This window comes from Artemia sp. Qi Xiang Cuo, chromosome 1, assembly GCF_049724085.1.
Source record: "Artemia sp. Qi Xiang Cuo chromosome 1, ASM4972408v1, whole genome shotgun sequence".
Classification (NCBI taxonomy): Eukaryota; Metazoa; Arthropoda; class Branchiopoda; order Anostraca; family Artemiidae; genus Artemia; species Artemia sp. Qi Xiang Cuo.
This window is the reverse complement of record NC_142794.1, coordinates 15,493,243-15,511,609: the sequence shown is the minus strand read 5'-3', so window position 1 is coordinate 15,511,609 and position 18,367 is coordinate 15,493,243. Positions and strand designations below refer to the sequence as shown.

General features: G+C 31.8%; 1 protein-coding gene across 1 annotated transcript in view; it reads left to right on the top strand.

The window, feature by feature from the left end:
* Nucleotides 1-18,367, top strand: part of bt (projectin protein bent) — a 379,904-nt gene that overhangs the window by 239,302 nt on the left and 122,235 nt on the right. Inside the window, 3 exon segments of the mRNA XM_089089036.1 lie at nucleotides 1,253-1,606; nucleotides 3,573-3,779; nucleotides 16,286-16,426. Of these exon segments, the coding sequence (XP_088945162.1) occupies nucleotides 1,253-1,606; nucleotides 3,573-3,779; nucleotides 16,286-16,426 (702 nt within the window).

Genomic DNA, 18,367 nt, shown 5'->3' with positions numbered 1-18,367 from the left:
GCTAAAGTACCAAGTACACTTTATCAAGTGATTATAGATATCAATATGCACATAACCATTTTTGTGACCATTCAATTCTTTTTGCTTCTGGAATTTTCCTCCTTCTGAAGAAAACTGAGTTAAAAAGAATCCGGATTAATTATTTTAGATTTTGTAAATTTTTGTTGTTTCTTCCACCTTGGACCAAAAACCGGGTAATTATTAATAAATTTCTTGTTCCCAATATTACTGAAAAACTGGAAGCACTACACAGAAAACTTTCAAATACTGCTTGTATCAGTTTTTCTCCACACCATCACCTTATCATGTTTTTTCAGTCCTAAGTTATTTTTCTTTTATTTGTTTAGTTGTTTTTCTCTGTTTGATCATTCTACAATTTAGATTTGTAAAGAGTGAGTAAAAATCCAATAATGATTATATTAATGCCTGTTTATTTGATTTTGCAAGTTGTCAGTTTTTTTTTTGTTTTTTTTCCTCTTTTTCCCCTCCTTTCACGTTATTTTTTTTTATTTTTTTTTTTTTTGCTCTCGTTTGTTTTAAATTATTATGTGTTACACTGTAATTTGGTAATTTTTGATTTATATATTGTCTTGTGTCGCATTTTTTGTGTTTTTCCCCGTGATACTCCACGTATTGTACCTCTGTATAGTGTGGGTTAAAAATAAATTATAATAATAATAATAATAGACATAATACTGAAATCACTGGGATATATTGAAGCTGTAGCTCATACACCTTACATTTGAAAATATTTCTTAAATATAGTTAAACTACTAGCATATAAAGTTTTTAAATGAAGGTTAAGATACGACAAGTTATGTTGGATTTTGTTAAAAAGAAACCATACAAATTCAAGCCTCAAGTTTACTTTAAGCCACACGTTTATTGTATATCTTGCATCACTGTCATTACAAAGGGTCTGGTTTTATTAATGTGACATGATAGTTTTGACATTTTTAATAATGTCTTCTGGATTTTTGGTACAATATTCATTGTCTCAGCCAATAGAAAAAGCTCCTAAATCAGTAACAATATGTATGGGTTTTTTTCATCTTCTGTATTTCTTATCTTCTCCTTAGGCTGTTGTGTTCAAGCTACTAGTTTTTTTCTTTTATCAAGAAATTCTACATATTGTTCAACATATGAGGTGTTCTGACTCAGCAAACATTACATTATCCAAAATTACATTTCTTTTTATTTACATTTCTTTAAAAATTACATTTTAGACATTCATATATTATATGTATTTCAGATCCAAATAAAATAAATAAGAAACTTAAGGACACAACAGTCATACAAAGGGAAAAGCTTGTCCTTGACGTCGAGTTCGCAGATCAAACAATTGTACCACAATGGTATTTTGGAGAAAAGGAAATTAAAGATTCAGAAAATTATGAAATTAAAAATCTTGGCGGTGGTAAACAACAACTGATTGTCAACAAAGTTGAAATGGCTGATGAGGGAGAATACCGATGTAAAGCCAGAAAGATGAAGACAACATGCAAGGTAACCGTTACTAAAGCTGAGGACGCTCCAACTATCCTTCTTGACGGACCCCTGGAAGGACCAACTGGAAAAGCCCTGGCCTTTGATGTTCCTTTCACGGGTAGGTGAAATTTGTATAACTTATATTCTGAATTCAAAACTAAACTAAAGTAGATGAAATAAATCTTTAATAGTAATTACTCCAATTTAAAGTACTCCAATTGAACCTTGGAGGTTCTTTCAGGTGTGATTTTTTTTTTTTTTCTCTCTCTTCTTTTTTTATGTGTTACACTACGTATCATACTATTACGTAGTGTGGGTGAAAAACAAGTAATAATTATTATTATATTATTGTTTATCATTATTTATTTATTATTATTGATGATTTTATTATACATATTGTCATTTGTTTGTTATTATACTATTATTATTACTTGTTATTATTATATTTTATTTGACATTATTTCCATTAATATTTATATTAATGAGACATCAAAATTACAACTCTAGCCAATAGAGAACAGAGCTGGACAGAAAGTAAATTTCACAGTTCGTATTCTTTGAAAAAAAAAACTTAAATAGTCTAGGTACAAAAATTAGGGATTGAGGAATTATATTAATCTAAACTTCTAGGCCAACCACTTGTTCTAACTTTGGTAGAACGGCCACTGAAACCTTAGAATCCATTCCAACTGATTATGGCAGTAGGCCGTGAGTCTCAGCAGTGTTTTAAGTGGTTCGTACTATTTTCCAACCCCCAAGGAAGCCTAGAAGATGATTTTGTTGTTGTGATAACCTTCAAAACAACCTTCGAAAAGATTATCGTGTGTCCCTGTGACTGATCAAAGAACTCATTGATATCCCTAAAACCACGGTGCTTCAGATTTGAAAAACTGAAAAAACTGAAAACTGAAAAAACTGAAAAATTTGAAAAAACAGAAGATTTGAAAAACTGAAAGGTCTGTGGAAGCTTCTTGACACACTTGGTGACACACACATAAAGGTGGATCAAAGCACACAATGATGGAACGCTAGAAAAACATACAAAGAACTACAGCCTGAGATCTGAAATTCCAGTCAAGCATCGGAACTTTACTTTATGTGTTCAATATTTTGGTCTCTTGAGGGCTGAATGACCAAAATTCTTCATGATTAACTGCTTTTTATGAATTGGGTAAAATGACCACTGAAATTTTCTGACGGATTTTAACCATTTACGTCAATGAGATCATTAATTGTGAAAGTATATTTAGGTGGTTGGTTTGTAAGTTTTGCAACGATCAGGGGGGGCGGGGGGGTGTATTAGTCGATCTGAGATTGGATTGCCGAAAAGAACTGAAAACGGGGAAGATGTGTGAAATCACCTAAAATTCTTCGAAAGGGTCACTCTGAGATCATGAGACTGATTAAATAGCTTATTAATATCCCTAAAACCACTTTGTATGACATTTTACAGGAAATTTGAAATATTTTATGGTCTTCGTAAGCTTCTTTACCTGGCTTGTAGTCGACCGAACAAAACAAACCAGTGTGGATCCTTCAAAAAATCATAAAAATAAGTGCAGCCATGGATAGGAAATTCCTGTTAACCATCGAAACGGGCGACGACATATTAATTTGTGTACGTTCATTATTTTGGGATATGGAGGGCCAAAAATTAAAACCCTTTCCGCTTAAATTGTGACTTATGCATATCCAACAAAATTCCAAATTATGGTTGAAATAAGTGTTTTAATTAATCACATAATTTTTGTTAGTGGCTTAAAGATATCAAGCGTAAAATTAAAGCAGGACAAATTTTTTGGCACATCTACCAAAAAAATAATAATGAAAAATAATATAAAAAGAGTCAGAAAATATTGATAGTTTCTATAAATAATAAATAGAACAATTCCATTTTTTTTTGTGTGTGTAGTTGATGGCTTAAAAAGATACGGAAGCGAGACTTGTCAGGATGTGTGTACATTTAGTAGAAAATAATGGTGAGAAATGACATGAGAAACGTCTGATAATTTTAATTGTATTTATAAATGATATGTTTAACAAATTTATTCGTTATTTTTAATCATACATTATTTTTACTTTAGTAAATGGATTAAAAAGATCAAATGTGGAAGCCAAGTTGGTTAAAGACGGAAAAGCCCTAAGTGCAAAAGATGTTGAGATTGTTGTTCGTGAAGACAAAGTTGAGATGAAAATGAAAAATGTGAAACATGATCAATCAGGAACTTATCAAATAAAACTATCCAATGCCCAAGGAGAGGGTACCAAAAATGTCTTCATCAACATACAAGGTTATTATTTTTCAATGTTCATTAAAATTACCTTTCATTAGAAGCAATTCAGCTCCCGAAAAAGCTTTGAAAGAAAGAAAAAAAATATATTAAATTTTACATTGGGCTCCAGAAAATACTTCTGCAATGTGTTTGCTATTTCACTTTTTATCCCTCTTTCATTACTTTCCTCTCTGATATTTATTATCCCTTTTATCTCTGCCTTCTTTCTTTTCTTTATTAATCAGTCGACCAATGTTTCTCTACATTCTATTAGAAGTATACAAGATTTTTATGTGATTCAATTAAGTATTATTGTTACAAAATAAGGTTTGGAATTTCGTATTACATGTTGATAAACCAGAATCTCACATAATCACTTTATCACCAAGGTATCTTGGTTGGAGTGTTATCCATTCTTGTCTCAAATATTATCTATAATTGTTGTCTATATTTATCAATTACAATTTCATCAATATTTATATTTTGATAATTTATTTTCCTATCAATATCCATATCTTATATTTATACTTATTATCTATATCTATATGTTGTATGTTAATTGTTATCAATTATATTATTTAGTAAAATAATTTGACTAATGTATTAGATCCTTTTTAAAGTGTTTAACAAGATCGTGAATTGCAATTCGAAAGATACTGCCAATTGAGCTTATAGCCCCATTTCTAATGGGCTAATCAATTATTGGAAATATACTTCAAAGCACACAGGTGATACTTAAAAAAAATTAGAGCCAATTTTAGAATAGGAGATAATTTAAAGCAAATAATTTCTGAGACCACACTGGCTAATAATGTTAAAACATAAAATCGCGAAGAAAGGAAGAAAATGAGGACAATAAACATCAAGTGAATGAAAAATTTTGAAAAATGAAAAATGAAAAATGAAAAATTTTGCAAATATTTCGGTCAAGACCCTCGCTTGACCGTTTCACCGTTACTGAGAAAGGGTCATCCCATTTTAATTTTGTGTTTTGTTTGCTATTTATATGGAAATAGTTTTAAAACATAAAATCGTGAAGAAAGGAAGAAAATGAGGACAATAAACATCAAGTGAAAAAATTGAAAAATTTTGCAAATATTTCGGTCAAGACCCTCGCTTGACCGTTTCACCGTTACTGAGAAAGGGTCATCCCATTTTAATTTTGTGTTTTGTTTACTATTTATATGGAAATAGTTTTAAAACATAAAATCCTGAAGAAAGAAAGAAAACGAGAACAATAAACAGCCAGTGAAAAAATTGAAAAACTTTGCAAATATTTCGATCAAGACCCCCGCTTGACCGTTTCACCGTTACTGAGAAAGGGTCATCCCATTTTAATTTTGTGTTTTGTTTACTATTTACATGCAAATAGTTTTAAAACATAAAATCCTGAAGAAAGAAAGAAAACGAGAACAATAAACAGCCAGTGAAAAATTGAAAAATTTTGCAAATATTTCGATCAAGACCCCCGCTTGACCGTTTCACCGTTACTGAGAAAGGGTCATCCCATTTTAATTTTGTGTTTTGTTTACTATTTACATGCAAATAGTTTTAAAACATAAAATCCTGAAGAAAGAAAGAAAACGAGAACAATAAACAGCCAGTGAAAAAATTAAAAAATTATGCAAATATTTCGATCAAGACCCCCGCTTGACCATTTCACCGTTACTGAGAAAGGGTCATCACATTTTAGTTTTGTGTTTTGTTTGCTATTTATATGCACATAGTTTTAAAAACATAAAATCGTGAAGAAAGGAAGAAAACGAGAACAATAAACAGCCAGTGAAAAAATTGAAAAATTTTGCAAATATTTCGATCAAGACCCCCGCTTGACCGTTTTACCGTTACTGAGAAAGGGTCATCCCATTTTAATTTTGTGTTTTGTTTACTATTTACATGCAAATAGTTTTAAAACATAAAATCCTGAAGAAAGAAAGAAAACGAGAACAATAAACAGCCAGTGAAAAAATTGAAAAATTATGCAAATATTTCGATCAAGACCCCCGCTTGACCATTTCACCGTTACTGAGAAAGGGTCATCACATTTTAATTTTGTGTTTTGTTTACTATTTACATGCAAATAGTTTTAAAACATAAAATCGTGAAGAAAGGAAGAAAATGAGGACAATAAACATAAAATGAAAAAATTGAAAAATTATGCAAATATTTCGATCAAGACCCCCGCTTGACCATTTCACCGTTACTGAGAAAGGGTCATCCCATTTTAATTTTGTGTTTTGTTTGCTATTTATATGCACATAGTTTTAAAAACATAAAATCGTGAAGAAAGGAAGAAAATGAGAACAATAAACAGCCAGTGAAAAAATTGAAAAATTTTGCAAATATTTCGGTCAAGACCCCCGCTTGACCATTTCACCGTTACTGAGAAAGGGTCATCACATTTTAGTTTTGTGTTTTGTTTGCTATTTATATGCACATAGTTTTAAAAACATAAAATCGTGAAGAAAGGAAGAAAATGAGGACAATAAACATCAAGTGAAAAAATTGAAAAATTATGCAAATATTTCGATCAAGACCCCCGCTTGACCATTTCACCGTTACTGAGAAAGGGTCATCCCATTTTAATTTTGTGTTTTGTTTACTATTTACATGCAAATAGTTTTAAAACATAAAATCCTGAAGAAAGAAAGAAAACGAGAACAATAAACATCCAGTGAAAAAATTGAAAAATTATGCAAATATTTCGATCAAGACCCCCGCTTGACCCTTTCACCGTTACTGAGAAAGGGTCATCCCATTTTAATTTTGTGTTTTGTTTACTATTTACATGCAAATAGTTTTAAAACATAAAATCGTGAAGAAAGGAAGAAAATGAGGACAATAAACATCAAGTGAAAAAATTGAAAAATTTTGCAAATATTTCGGTCAAGACCCTCGCTTGACCGTTTCACCGTTACTGAGAAAGGGTCATCCCATTTTAATTTTGTGTTTTGTTTGCTATTTATATGGAAATAGTTTTAAAACATAAAATCCTGAAGAAAGAAAGAAAACGAGAACAATAAACAGCCAGTGAAAAAATTGAAAAATTTTGCAAATATTTCGGTCAAGACCCCCGCTTGACCGTTTCACCGTTACTGAGAAAGGGTCATCCCATTTTAATTTTGTGTTTTGTTTACTATTTACATGCAAATAGTTTTAAAACATAAAATCCTGAAGAAAGAAAGAAAACGAGAACAATAAACAGCCAGTGAAAAAATTGAAAAATTTTGCAAATATTTCGGTCAAGACCCCCGCTTGACCGTTTCACCGTTACTGAGAAAGGGTCATCCCATTTTAATTTTGTGTTTTGTTTACTATTTACATGCAAATAGTTTTAAAACATAAAATCCTGAAGAAAGAAAGAAAACGAGAACAATAAACAGCCAGTGAAAAAATTGAAAAATTTTGCAAATATTTCGATCAAGACCCCCGCTTGACCATTTCACCGTTACTGAGAAAGGGTCATCACATTTTAGTTTTGTGTTTTGTTTGCTATTTATATGCACATAGTTTTAAAAACATAAAATCGTGAAGAAAGGAAGAAAATGAGAACAATAAACAGCCAGTGAAAAAATTGAAAAATTTTGCAAATATTTCGGTCAAGACCCCCGCTTGACCGTTTCACCGTTACTGAGAAAGGGTCATCCCATTTTAATTTTGTGTTTTGTTTACTATTTACATGCAAATAGTTTTAAAACATAAAATCCTGAAGAAAGAAAGAAAACGAGAACAATAAACAGCCAGTGAAAAAATTGAAAAATTATGCAAATATTTCGATCAAGACCCCCGCTTGACCGTTTCACCGTTACTGAGAAAGGGTCATCCCATTTTAATTTTGTGTTTTGTTTACTATTTACATGCAAATAGTTTTAAAACATAAAATCGTGAAGAAAGGAAGAAAATGAGGACAATAAACATCCAGTGAAAAAATTGAAAAATTATGCAAATATTTCGATCAAGACCCCCGCTTGACCATTTCACCGTTACTGAGAAAGGGTCATCCCATTTTAATTTTGTGTTTTGTTTACTATTTACATGCAAATAGTTTTAAAACATAAAATCCTGAAGAAAGAAAGAAAACGAGAACAATAAACAGCCAGTGAAAAAATTGAAAAATTATGCAAATATTTCGATCAAGACCCCCGCTTGACCATTTCACCGTTACTGAGAAAGGGTCATCACATTTTAGTTTTGTGTTTTGTTTGCTATTTATATGGAAATAGTTTTAAAACATAAAATCCTGAAGAAAGAAAGAAAACGAGAACAATAAACAGCCAGTGAAAAAATTGAAAAATTTTGCAAATATTTCGGTCAAGACCCCCGCTTGACCATTTCACCGTTACTGAGAAAGGGTCATCACATTTTAATTTTGTGTTTTGTTTACTATTTACATGCAAATAGTTTTAAAACATAAAATCGTGAAGAAACGAAGAAAATGAGGACAATAAACATCAAGTGAAAAAATTGAAAAATTATGCAAATATTTCGATCAAGACCCCCGCTTGACCATTTCACCGTTACTGAGAAAGGGTCATCCCATTTTAATTTTGTGTTTTGTTTGCTATTTATATGCACATAGTTTTAAAAACATAAAATCGTGAAGAAAGGAAGAAAATGAGAACAATAAACAGCCAGTGAAAAAATTGAAAAATTTTGCAAATATTTCGGTCAAGACCCTCGCTTGACCGTTTCACCGTTACTGAGAAAGGGTCATCCCATTTTAATTTTGTGTTTTGTTTGCTATTTATATGGAAATAGTTTTAAAACATAAAATCCTGAAGAAAGAAAGAAAACGAGAACAATAAACAGCCAGTGAAAAAATTGAAAAATTTTGCAAATATTTCGGTCAAGACCCCCGCTTGACCGTTTCACCGTTACTGAGAAAGGGTCATCCCATTTTAATTTTGTGTTTTGTTTACTATTTACATGCAAATAGTTTTAAAACATAAAATCCTGAAGAAAGAAAGAAAACGAGAACAATAAACAGCCAGTGAAAAATTGAAAAATTTTGCAAATATTTCGCTCAAGACCCCCGCTTGACCGTTTCACCGTTACTGAGAAAGGGTCATCCCATTTTAATTTTGTGTTTTGTTTACTATTTACATGCAAATAGTTTTAAAACATAAAATCCTGAAGAAAGAAAGAAAACGAGAATAATAAACAGCCAGTGAAAAAATTGAAAAATTATGCAAATATTTCGATCAAGACCCCCGCTTGACCGTTTCACCGTTACTGAGAAAGGGTCATCACATTTTAGTTTTGTGTTTTGTTTGCTATTTATATGCACATAGTTTTAAAAACATAAAATCGTGAAGAAAGGAAGAAAACGAGAACAATAAACAGCCAGTGAAAAAATTGAAAAATTTTGCAAATATTTCGGTCAAGACCCCCGCTTGACCGTTTCACCGTTACTGAGAAAGGGTCATCCCATTTTAATTTTGTGTTTTGTTTACTATTTACATGCAAATAGTTTTAAAACATAAAATCGTGAAGAAAGGAAGAAAATGAGGACAATAAACATCAAGTGAAAAAATTTAAAAATTATGCAAATATTTCGATCAAGACCCCCGCTTGACCATTTCACCGTTATTGAGAAAGGGTCATCCCATTTTAATTTTGTGTTTTGTTTACTATTTACATGCAAATAGTTTTAAAACATAAAATCCTGAAGAAAGAAAGAAAACGAGAACAATAAACAGCCAGTGAAAAAATTGAAAAATTATGCAAATATTTCGATCAAGACCCCCGCTTGACCATTTCACCGTTACTGAGAAAGGGTCATCACATTTTAGTTTTGTGTTTTGTTTGCTATTTATATGCACATAGTTTTAAAAATATAAAATCGTGAAGAAAGGAAGAAAATGAGAACAATAAACAGCCAGTGAAAAAATTGAAAAATTTTGCAAATATTTCGGTCAAGACCCCCGCTTGACCGTTTCACCGTTACTGAGAAAGGGTCATCCCATTTTAATTTTGTGTTTTGTTTACTATTTACATGCAAATAGTTTTAAAACATAAAATCGTGAAGAAAGGAAGAAAATGAGGACAATAAACATCAAGTGAAAAAATTGAAAAATTATGCAAATATTTCGATCAAGACCCCCGCTTGACCATTTCACCGTTACTGAGAAAGGGTCATCCCATTTTAATTTTGTGTTTTGTTTGCTATTTATATGCACATAGTTTTAAAAACATAAAATCGTGAAGAAAGGAAGAAAATGAGAACAATAAACAGCCAGTGAAAAAATTGAAAAATTTTGCAAATATTTCGGTCAAGACCCTCGCTTGACCGTTTCACCGTTACTGAGAAAGGGTCATCCCATTTTAATTTTGTGTTTTGTTTGCTATATATATGGAAATAGTTTTAAAACATAAAATCCTGAAGAAAGAAAGAAAACGAGAACAATAAACAGCCAGTGAAAAAATTGAAAAATTTTGCAAATATTTCGTTCAAGACCCCCGCTTGACCGTTTCACCGTTACTGAGAAAGGGTCATCCCATTTTAAGTTTGTGTTTTGTTTACTATTTACATGCAAATAGTTTTAAAACATAAAATCCTGAAGAAAGAAAGAAAACGAGAACAATAAACAGCCAGTGAAAAAATTGAAAAATTATGCAAATATTTCGATCAAGACCCCCGCTTGACCATTTCACCGTTACTGAGAAAGGGTCATCACATTTTAGTTTTGTGTTTTGTTTGCTATTTATATGCACATAGTTTTAAAAACATAAAATCGTGAAGAAAGGAAGAAAATGAGAACAATAAACAGCCAGTGAAAAAATTGAAAAATTTTGCAAATATTTCGGTCAAGACCCCCGCTTGACCGTTTCACCGTTACTGAGAAAGGGTCATCCCATTTTAATTTTGTGTTTTGTTTACTATTTACATGCAAATAGTTTTAAAACATAAAATCGTGAAGAAAGGAAGAAAATGAGGACAATAAACATCAAGTGAAAAAATTGAAAAATTATGCAAAAATTTCGATCAAGACCCCCGCTTGACCGTTTCACCGTTACTGAGAAAGGGTCATCCCATTTTAATTTTGTGTTTTGTTTGCTATTTATATGGAAATAGTTTTAAAACATAAAATCGTGAAGAAAGGAAGAAAAGGAGGACAATAAACATCAAGTGAAAAAATTGAAAAATTTTGCAAATATTTCGGTCAAGACCCTCGCTTGACCGTTTCACCGTTACTGAGAAAGGGTCATCCCATTTTAATTTTGTGTTTTGTTTGCTATTTATATGGAAATAGTTTTAAAACATAAAATCCTGAAGAAAGAAAGAAAACGAGAACAATAAACAGCCAGTGAAAAAATTGAAAAATTATGCAAATATTTCGATCAAGACCCCCGCTTGACCATTTCACCGTTACTGAGAAAGGGTCATCACATTTTAGTTTTGTGTTTTGTTTGCTATTTATATGCACATAGTTTTAAAAACATAAAATCGTGAAGAAAGGAAGAAAATGAGAACAATAAACAGCCAGTGAAAAAATTGAAAAATTTTGCAAATATTTCGGTCAAGACCCCCGCTTGACCGTTTCACCGTTACTGAGAAAGGGTCATCCCATTTTAATTTTGTGTTTTGTTTACTATTTACATGCAAATAGTTTTAAAACATAAAATCGTGAAGAAAGGAAGAAAATGAGGACAATAAACATCAAGTGAAAAAATTGAAAAATTATGCAAATATTTCGATCAAGACCCCCGCTTGACCATTTCACCGTTACTGAGAAAGGGTCATCACATTTTAGTTTTGTGTTTTGTTTGCTATTTATATGCACATAGTTTTAAAAACATAAAATCGTGAAGAAAGGAAGAAAATGAGAACAATAAACAGCCAGTGAAAAAATTGAAAAATTTTGCAAATATTTCGGTCAAGACCCCCGCTTGACCGTTTCACCGTTACTGAGAAAGGGTCATCCCATTTTAATTTTGTGTTTTGTTTACTATTTACATGCAAATAGTTTTAAAACATAAAATCGTGAAGAAAGGAAGAAAATGAGGACAATAAACATCAAGTGAAAAAATTGAAAAATTATGCAAATATTTCGATCAAGACCCCCGCTTGACCATTTCACCGTTACTGAGAAAGGGTCATCCCATTTTAATTTTGTGTTTTGTTTGCTATTTATATGGAAATAGTTTTAAAACATAAAATCGTGAAGAAAGGAAGAAAATGAGGACAATAAACATCAAGTGAAAAAATTGAAAAATTTTGCAAATATTTCGGTCAAGACCCACGCTTGACCGTTTCACCGTTACTGAGAAAGGGTCATCCCATTTTAATTTTGTGTTTTGTTTGCTATTTATATGGAAATAGTTTTAAAACATAAAATCCTGAAGAAAGAAAGAAAACGAGAACAATAAACAGCCAGTGAAAAAATTGAAAAATTATGCAAATATTTCGATCAAGACCCCCGCTTGACCATTTCACCGTTACTTAGAAAGGGTCATCACATTTTAGTTTTGTGTTTTGTTTGCTATTTATATGCACATAGTTTTAAAAACATAAAATCGTGAAGAAAGGAAGAAAATGAGAACAATAAACAGCCAGTGAAAAAATTGAAAAATTTTGCAAATATTTCGGTCAAGACCCCCGCTTGACCGTTTCACCGTTACTGAGAAAGGGTCATCCCATTTTAATTTTGTGTTTTGTTTACTATTTACATGCAAATAGTTTTAAAACATAAAATCGTGAAGAAAGGAAGAAAATGAGGACAATAAACATCAAGTGAAAAAATTGAAAAATTATGCAAATATTTCGATCAAGACCCCCGCTTGACCATTTCACCGTTACTGAGAAAGGGTCATCACATTTTAGTTTTGTGTTTTGTTTGCTATTTATATGGAAATAGTTTTAAAACATAAAATCGTGAAGAAAGGAAGAAAATGAGGACAATAAACATCAAGTGAAAAAATTGAAAAATTTTGCAAATATTTCGGTCAAGACCCTCGCTTGACCGTTTCACCGTTACTGAGAAAGGGTCATCCCATTTTAATTTTGTGTTTTGTTTGCTATTTATATGGAAATAGTTTTAAAACATAAAATCCTGAAGAAAGAAAGAAAACGAGAACAATAAACAGCCAGTGAAAAAATTGAAAAATTATGCAAATATTTCGATCAAGACCCCCGCTTGACCGTTTCACCGTTACTGAGAAAGGGTCATCACATTTTAGTTTTGTGTTTTGTTTGCTATTTATATGCACATAGTTTTAAAAACATAAAATCGTGAAGAAAGGAAGAAAATGAGAACAATAAACACCCAGTGAAAAAATTGAAAAATTTTGCAAATATTTCGGTCAAGACCCCCGCTTGACCGTTTCACCGTTACTGAGAAAGGGTCATCCCATTTTAATTTTGTGTTTTGTTTACTATTTACATGCAAATAGTTTTAAAACATAAAATCGTGAAGAAAGGAAGAAAATGAGGACAATAAACATCAAGTGAAAAAATTGAAAAATTATGCAAATATTTCGATCAAGACCCCCGCTTGACCATTTCACCGTTACTGAGAAAGGGTCATCACATTTTAGTTTTGTGTTTTGTTTGCTATTTATATGCACATAGTTTTAAAAACATAAAATCGTGAAGAAAGGAAGAAAATGAGAACAATAAACAGCCAGTGAAAAAATTGAAAAATTTTGCAAATATTTCGGTCAAGACCCCCGCTTGACCGTTTCACCGTTACTGAGAAAGGGTCATCCCATTTTAATTTTGTGTTTTGTTTACTATTTACATGCAAATAGTTTTAAAACATAAAATCGTGAAGAAAGGAAGAAAATGAGGACAATAAACATCAAGTGAAAAAATTGAAAAATTATGCAAATATTTCGATCAAGACCCCCGCTTGACCATTTCACCGTTACTGAGAAAGGGTCATCCCGTTTTAATTTTGTGTTTTGTTTGCTATTTATATGGAAATAGTTTTTAAAACATAAAATCGTGAAGAAAAGGAAGAAAATGAGGACAATAAACATCAAGTGAAAAAATTGAAAAATTTTGCAAATATTTCGGTCAAGACCCTCGCTTGACCGTTTCACCGTTACTGAGAAAGGGTCATCCCATTTTAATTTTGTGTTTTGTTTGCTATTTATATGGAAATAGTTTTAAAACATAAAATCCTGAAGAAAAGAAAGAAAACGAGAACAATAAACAGCCAGTGAAAAAATTGAAAAATTATGCAAATATTTCGATCAAGACCCCCGCTTGACCATTTCACCGTTACTTAGAAAGGGTCATCACATTTTAGTTTTGTGTTTTGTTTGCTATTTATATGCACATAGTTTTAAAAACATAAAATCGTGAAGAAAGGAAGAAAATGAGAACAATAAACAGCCAGTGAAAAAATTGAAAAATTTTGCAAATATTTCGGTCAAGACCCCCGCTTGACCGTTTCACCGTTACTGAGAAAGGGTCATCCCATTTTAATTTTGTGTTTTGTTTACTATTTACATGCAAATAGTTTTAAAACATAAAATAGCGAAGAAAGGAAGAAAATGAGCACAATAAACATCTAGTGAAAAAATTGAAAAATTATGCAAATATTTCGATCAAGACCCCCGCTTGACCATTTCACCGTTACTGAGAAAGGGTCATCACATTTTAGTTTTGTGTTTTGTTTGCTATTTATATGCACATAGTTTTAAAAACATAAAATCGTGAAGAAAGGAAGAAAATGAGAACAATAAACAGCCAGTGAAAAAATTGAAAAATTTTGCAAATATTTCGGTCAAGACCCCCGCTTGACCGTTTCACCGTTACTGAGAAAGGGTCATCCCATTTTAATTTTGTGTTTTGTTTACTATTTACATGCAAATAGTTTTAAAACATAAAATCGCTGAAGAAAGGAAGAAAACGAGAACAATAAACAGCCAGTGAAAAAATTGAAAAATTTTGCAAATATTTCGGTCAAGACCCCCGCTTGACCATTTCACCGTTACTGAGAAAGGGTCATCCCATTTTAATTTTTGTGTTTTGTTTACTATTTACATGCAAATAGTTTTAAAAACATAAAATCCTGAAGAAAGAAAGAAAACGAGAACAATAAACAGCCAGTGAAAAAATTGAAAAATTTTGCAAATATTTCGGTCAAGACCTCCTCTTGACCGTCCTCAGTGCAGAATAAAACTGATAAAAGCATAAAAAAACAAACCTTAAAACAAAAATACAAAACTAAAATAGGATGACCCTTTCTGAGTAACGGTGAAAGAGTAACTCATATTACCTGTGGTGTTTATAAAATTCCCTGTTCTTGTGGGCGTTTTTATGTTGGTAGAACCCAACAACAATTAGGGGAGAGGTTATCGGAACATAGGTCCTCAATCGACAAGGCCATGGGGCTACACCAAAGGCCCAACAACAATTAGGGGAGAGGTTGTCGTAACCTAGGTCCTCAATCGACAAGGCCATGGGGCTACACCAAAGGCCTGAGATGTTTTATTCCACCTTGGCTCAACATGTGTACGACAGTCCACACTATTTCAATTTATTTGACAACACCTCCATTATTGCCCCCGTTAAAGGTCTTATGCAAGTTTTCAAGGAGGCAGTTGAGATAAAAAAAAACAACACATTCACCGAAAGGTAGCTCTCAATAGAGACACTGGAGTAACTGGCGAAGTCCCACAATTCTGATACATTCATCCACAAAATTATGTTGTCCAATCAAATAGAATCTCTGACAATAATCTACCTGGAAAGCAATTAGCCTTTAAGAGTGCTTTGCGTAAGATATAATTGTGAAATGTCATTTAGACTTGTGTTTTTTATTAAAAAAAAAAAGATACCCTCTAGTTTTTGTGTTTTGTTTTAAGGTTTTTTTTTTATATTTTATCAGTTTTATTCTGCACTAAGGACGGTCAAGCGGAGGTCTTGACCGATATATTTGTATAGTTTTTCAATTTTTTTTTAACTGGCTGTTTATTGTCTTCAATTTCTTCCTTTCTTCGTGATTTTATATTTTATCATTTTAAAGCACATTTTAATACAAATTCTTATAGTTTTTTTTTATATTTTTTGTACACTTTAATTTATATGCTTGATTCAGTTAAGGCTGCTTTCAATTTCAAAAATTTGGAAAAATGAAGCATAAAATTGTACTTCAAACGTGAGTTACACAAGAGTACGCTTAGTAGAAAATTCATTTTAAGTCAAATCATTTAAGCCAATTACGAAAAAATTAGTACATATTATATATATATATATGTATATATATATATATATATATATATATATATATATATATATATATATATATATATATATATATATATATATATATATATATATATATATATATATATATATATATATATATATATATATATATATATATATATATATATATATATATATATATATATATATATATATATATATATATATATATATATATATATATATATATATATATATATATATATATATATATATATATATATATATATATATATATATATATATATATATATATATATATATATATATATATATATATATAACCTTTGAAATATATTTTTAGACATTCCCAGCCCACCGCTAGATGTGAGCGTGTTCGACATTTATCAGGATCATTGTTCGCTAAAGTGGAAGCAGCCGAAAGATGATGGTGGAACTCCTATTACCAAATATGTCATCGAACGACAAGACCTTTCTGCTAAAGGTAGGTATTTTAGCTTTAATTTAAAATTTTTTCAAATTGTTTAATCTATTATTTTGTTATTTCGGATATTATTAAATTTGGCGATAGCATTAATTTTGGGCAATAGTTTCATTCTGATTCGAGAATAACTAACATGTTCTCACTTCTTTCCCATTAATATAAATTCATTAAACATTCCTTTTTGTTCTCTGTTAATTCAATTCAAGTTTCGCTAAATTATTTAGAATTACCAGAACCATATTTTCCCCTACAGGTAGCTGGTACATCCCCTTATGCATTATAACTACGTGCTCCACTTAATTTGTTATCCTCCCAAATAATCCCCGCCCCCTCGTGCCTAAATTTTAAAAAATACCTCTTTCGGTATTTTCATTGATTTTTTTTGGTACTTTCATTGAAATAAAAGAAGCAAAATTGCCCCCTCCCTTAGATTAAAAAAAAAGTTTTGCCCCCACCTGGAATTTCCGTGACTTGACGTCACTGCTATAACTTATTTTGATTATGAATAGCAATCAGAGGCAACGCTGTAGCGTTGCCTATAGTAAAGGCCATACGGCTCCAATGTTTTATTATTATTTATAATTTTTTTTTTTTTGATAGAAAATATATTTTTGAGGAGGATACTCCTCCACACCCCTCAGGGCAAGGGTTTTAAGTTATGCCCTGGGTGCATATAAGGTTTTTATAGAAGGCGTTGTCGTAGAAACTTCAAAACAGGCTTAACCGATTCGAAATTAAAGGGCTAGTGCCCTTTTTAATAGTCGAAAATGATTGGAGGGCAACTAGCCCCCCCCCCACGCTCATTATTCCCCCAAACACATTCAATCAAAATTTTGATATAGCCATTTTGTTGAGCGTAGATGATTTCAAGATAGAAAATATGTTTTTGAGGAGGATACTCCCCCACAACCCTCAGGGCAAGGGTTTTAAGTTATGCCCTGGGGGCATATAAGGTTTTTATAGAAGGCGTGTTCGTAGAAACTTTAAAACAGACTCATTCGATTGGAAATTCAAAGAGCTAGTGCCCTTATTAATAGCCAAAAGTGATTGGAGTATAACTAGCCCCCCTCCCGCCCACGCACATTATTTCCCCAAACAAATCCAATCCAAATTTTCAGATAGCCATTTTGTTCAGCGTAGTTTATTTCCAGATAGAAAATACATTTTTGAAGAGGACACTCCCCCGAAACCCTCAGGGAAAGGGTTTTAAGTTATGCCCTGGGGGCATATAAGGTTTTTATAAAAGGCGTTGTCGTATAAACTTCAAAACAAGCTCATTCGATTGGAAATTAAAGGGCTAGTGTCGTTTTTAATAGTCGAAAATGATTGGAGGGCAACTAGCCCCCCCCCCCTTGCCCATCATTCCCCAAAACACATCCAATCAAAATTTTGAAATAGCCATTTTGTTCATCGTAGTTGATAAGGGTTTTAAGTTGTGCCCTGGGGGTATATAAGGTTTTTATAGAAGGCGTTGTCGTATAAACTTTAAAACAGGCTCATTTAATTGGAACTTAAAGGGCTACTGCCCTTTTTTATAGTCGAAAATGATTGAACGGCATCTAGCCCACCCCCATGCCCCTCAGTCCCCCAAACACATCCAATCAAAATTTTGAGATAGCCATTTTGTTGAGCGTAGTTGATTTCCAGATAGAAAATATATTTTTGAGGAGGACACTCTCCCACAACCCTCAGGGCAAGGGTTTTAAGATATGCCCTGGGGGCATGTAAGGTTTTTATAGAAGGCGTTGCCGTAGAAACTTTTAACAGGCTCATTCAATTGGAAATTCAAAGAGCTAGTGCCCTTTTTAATAGTCGAAAGTGATTGGAGGGCAACTAGCCCCCCTCCCCCCCACGCCCATCATTTCCCCAAACACATCAAATCAAAATTTTCAGATAGACATTTTGTTCAGCGTAGTTGATTGCCCAGATCGAAAATATATT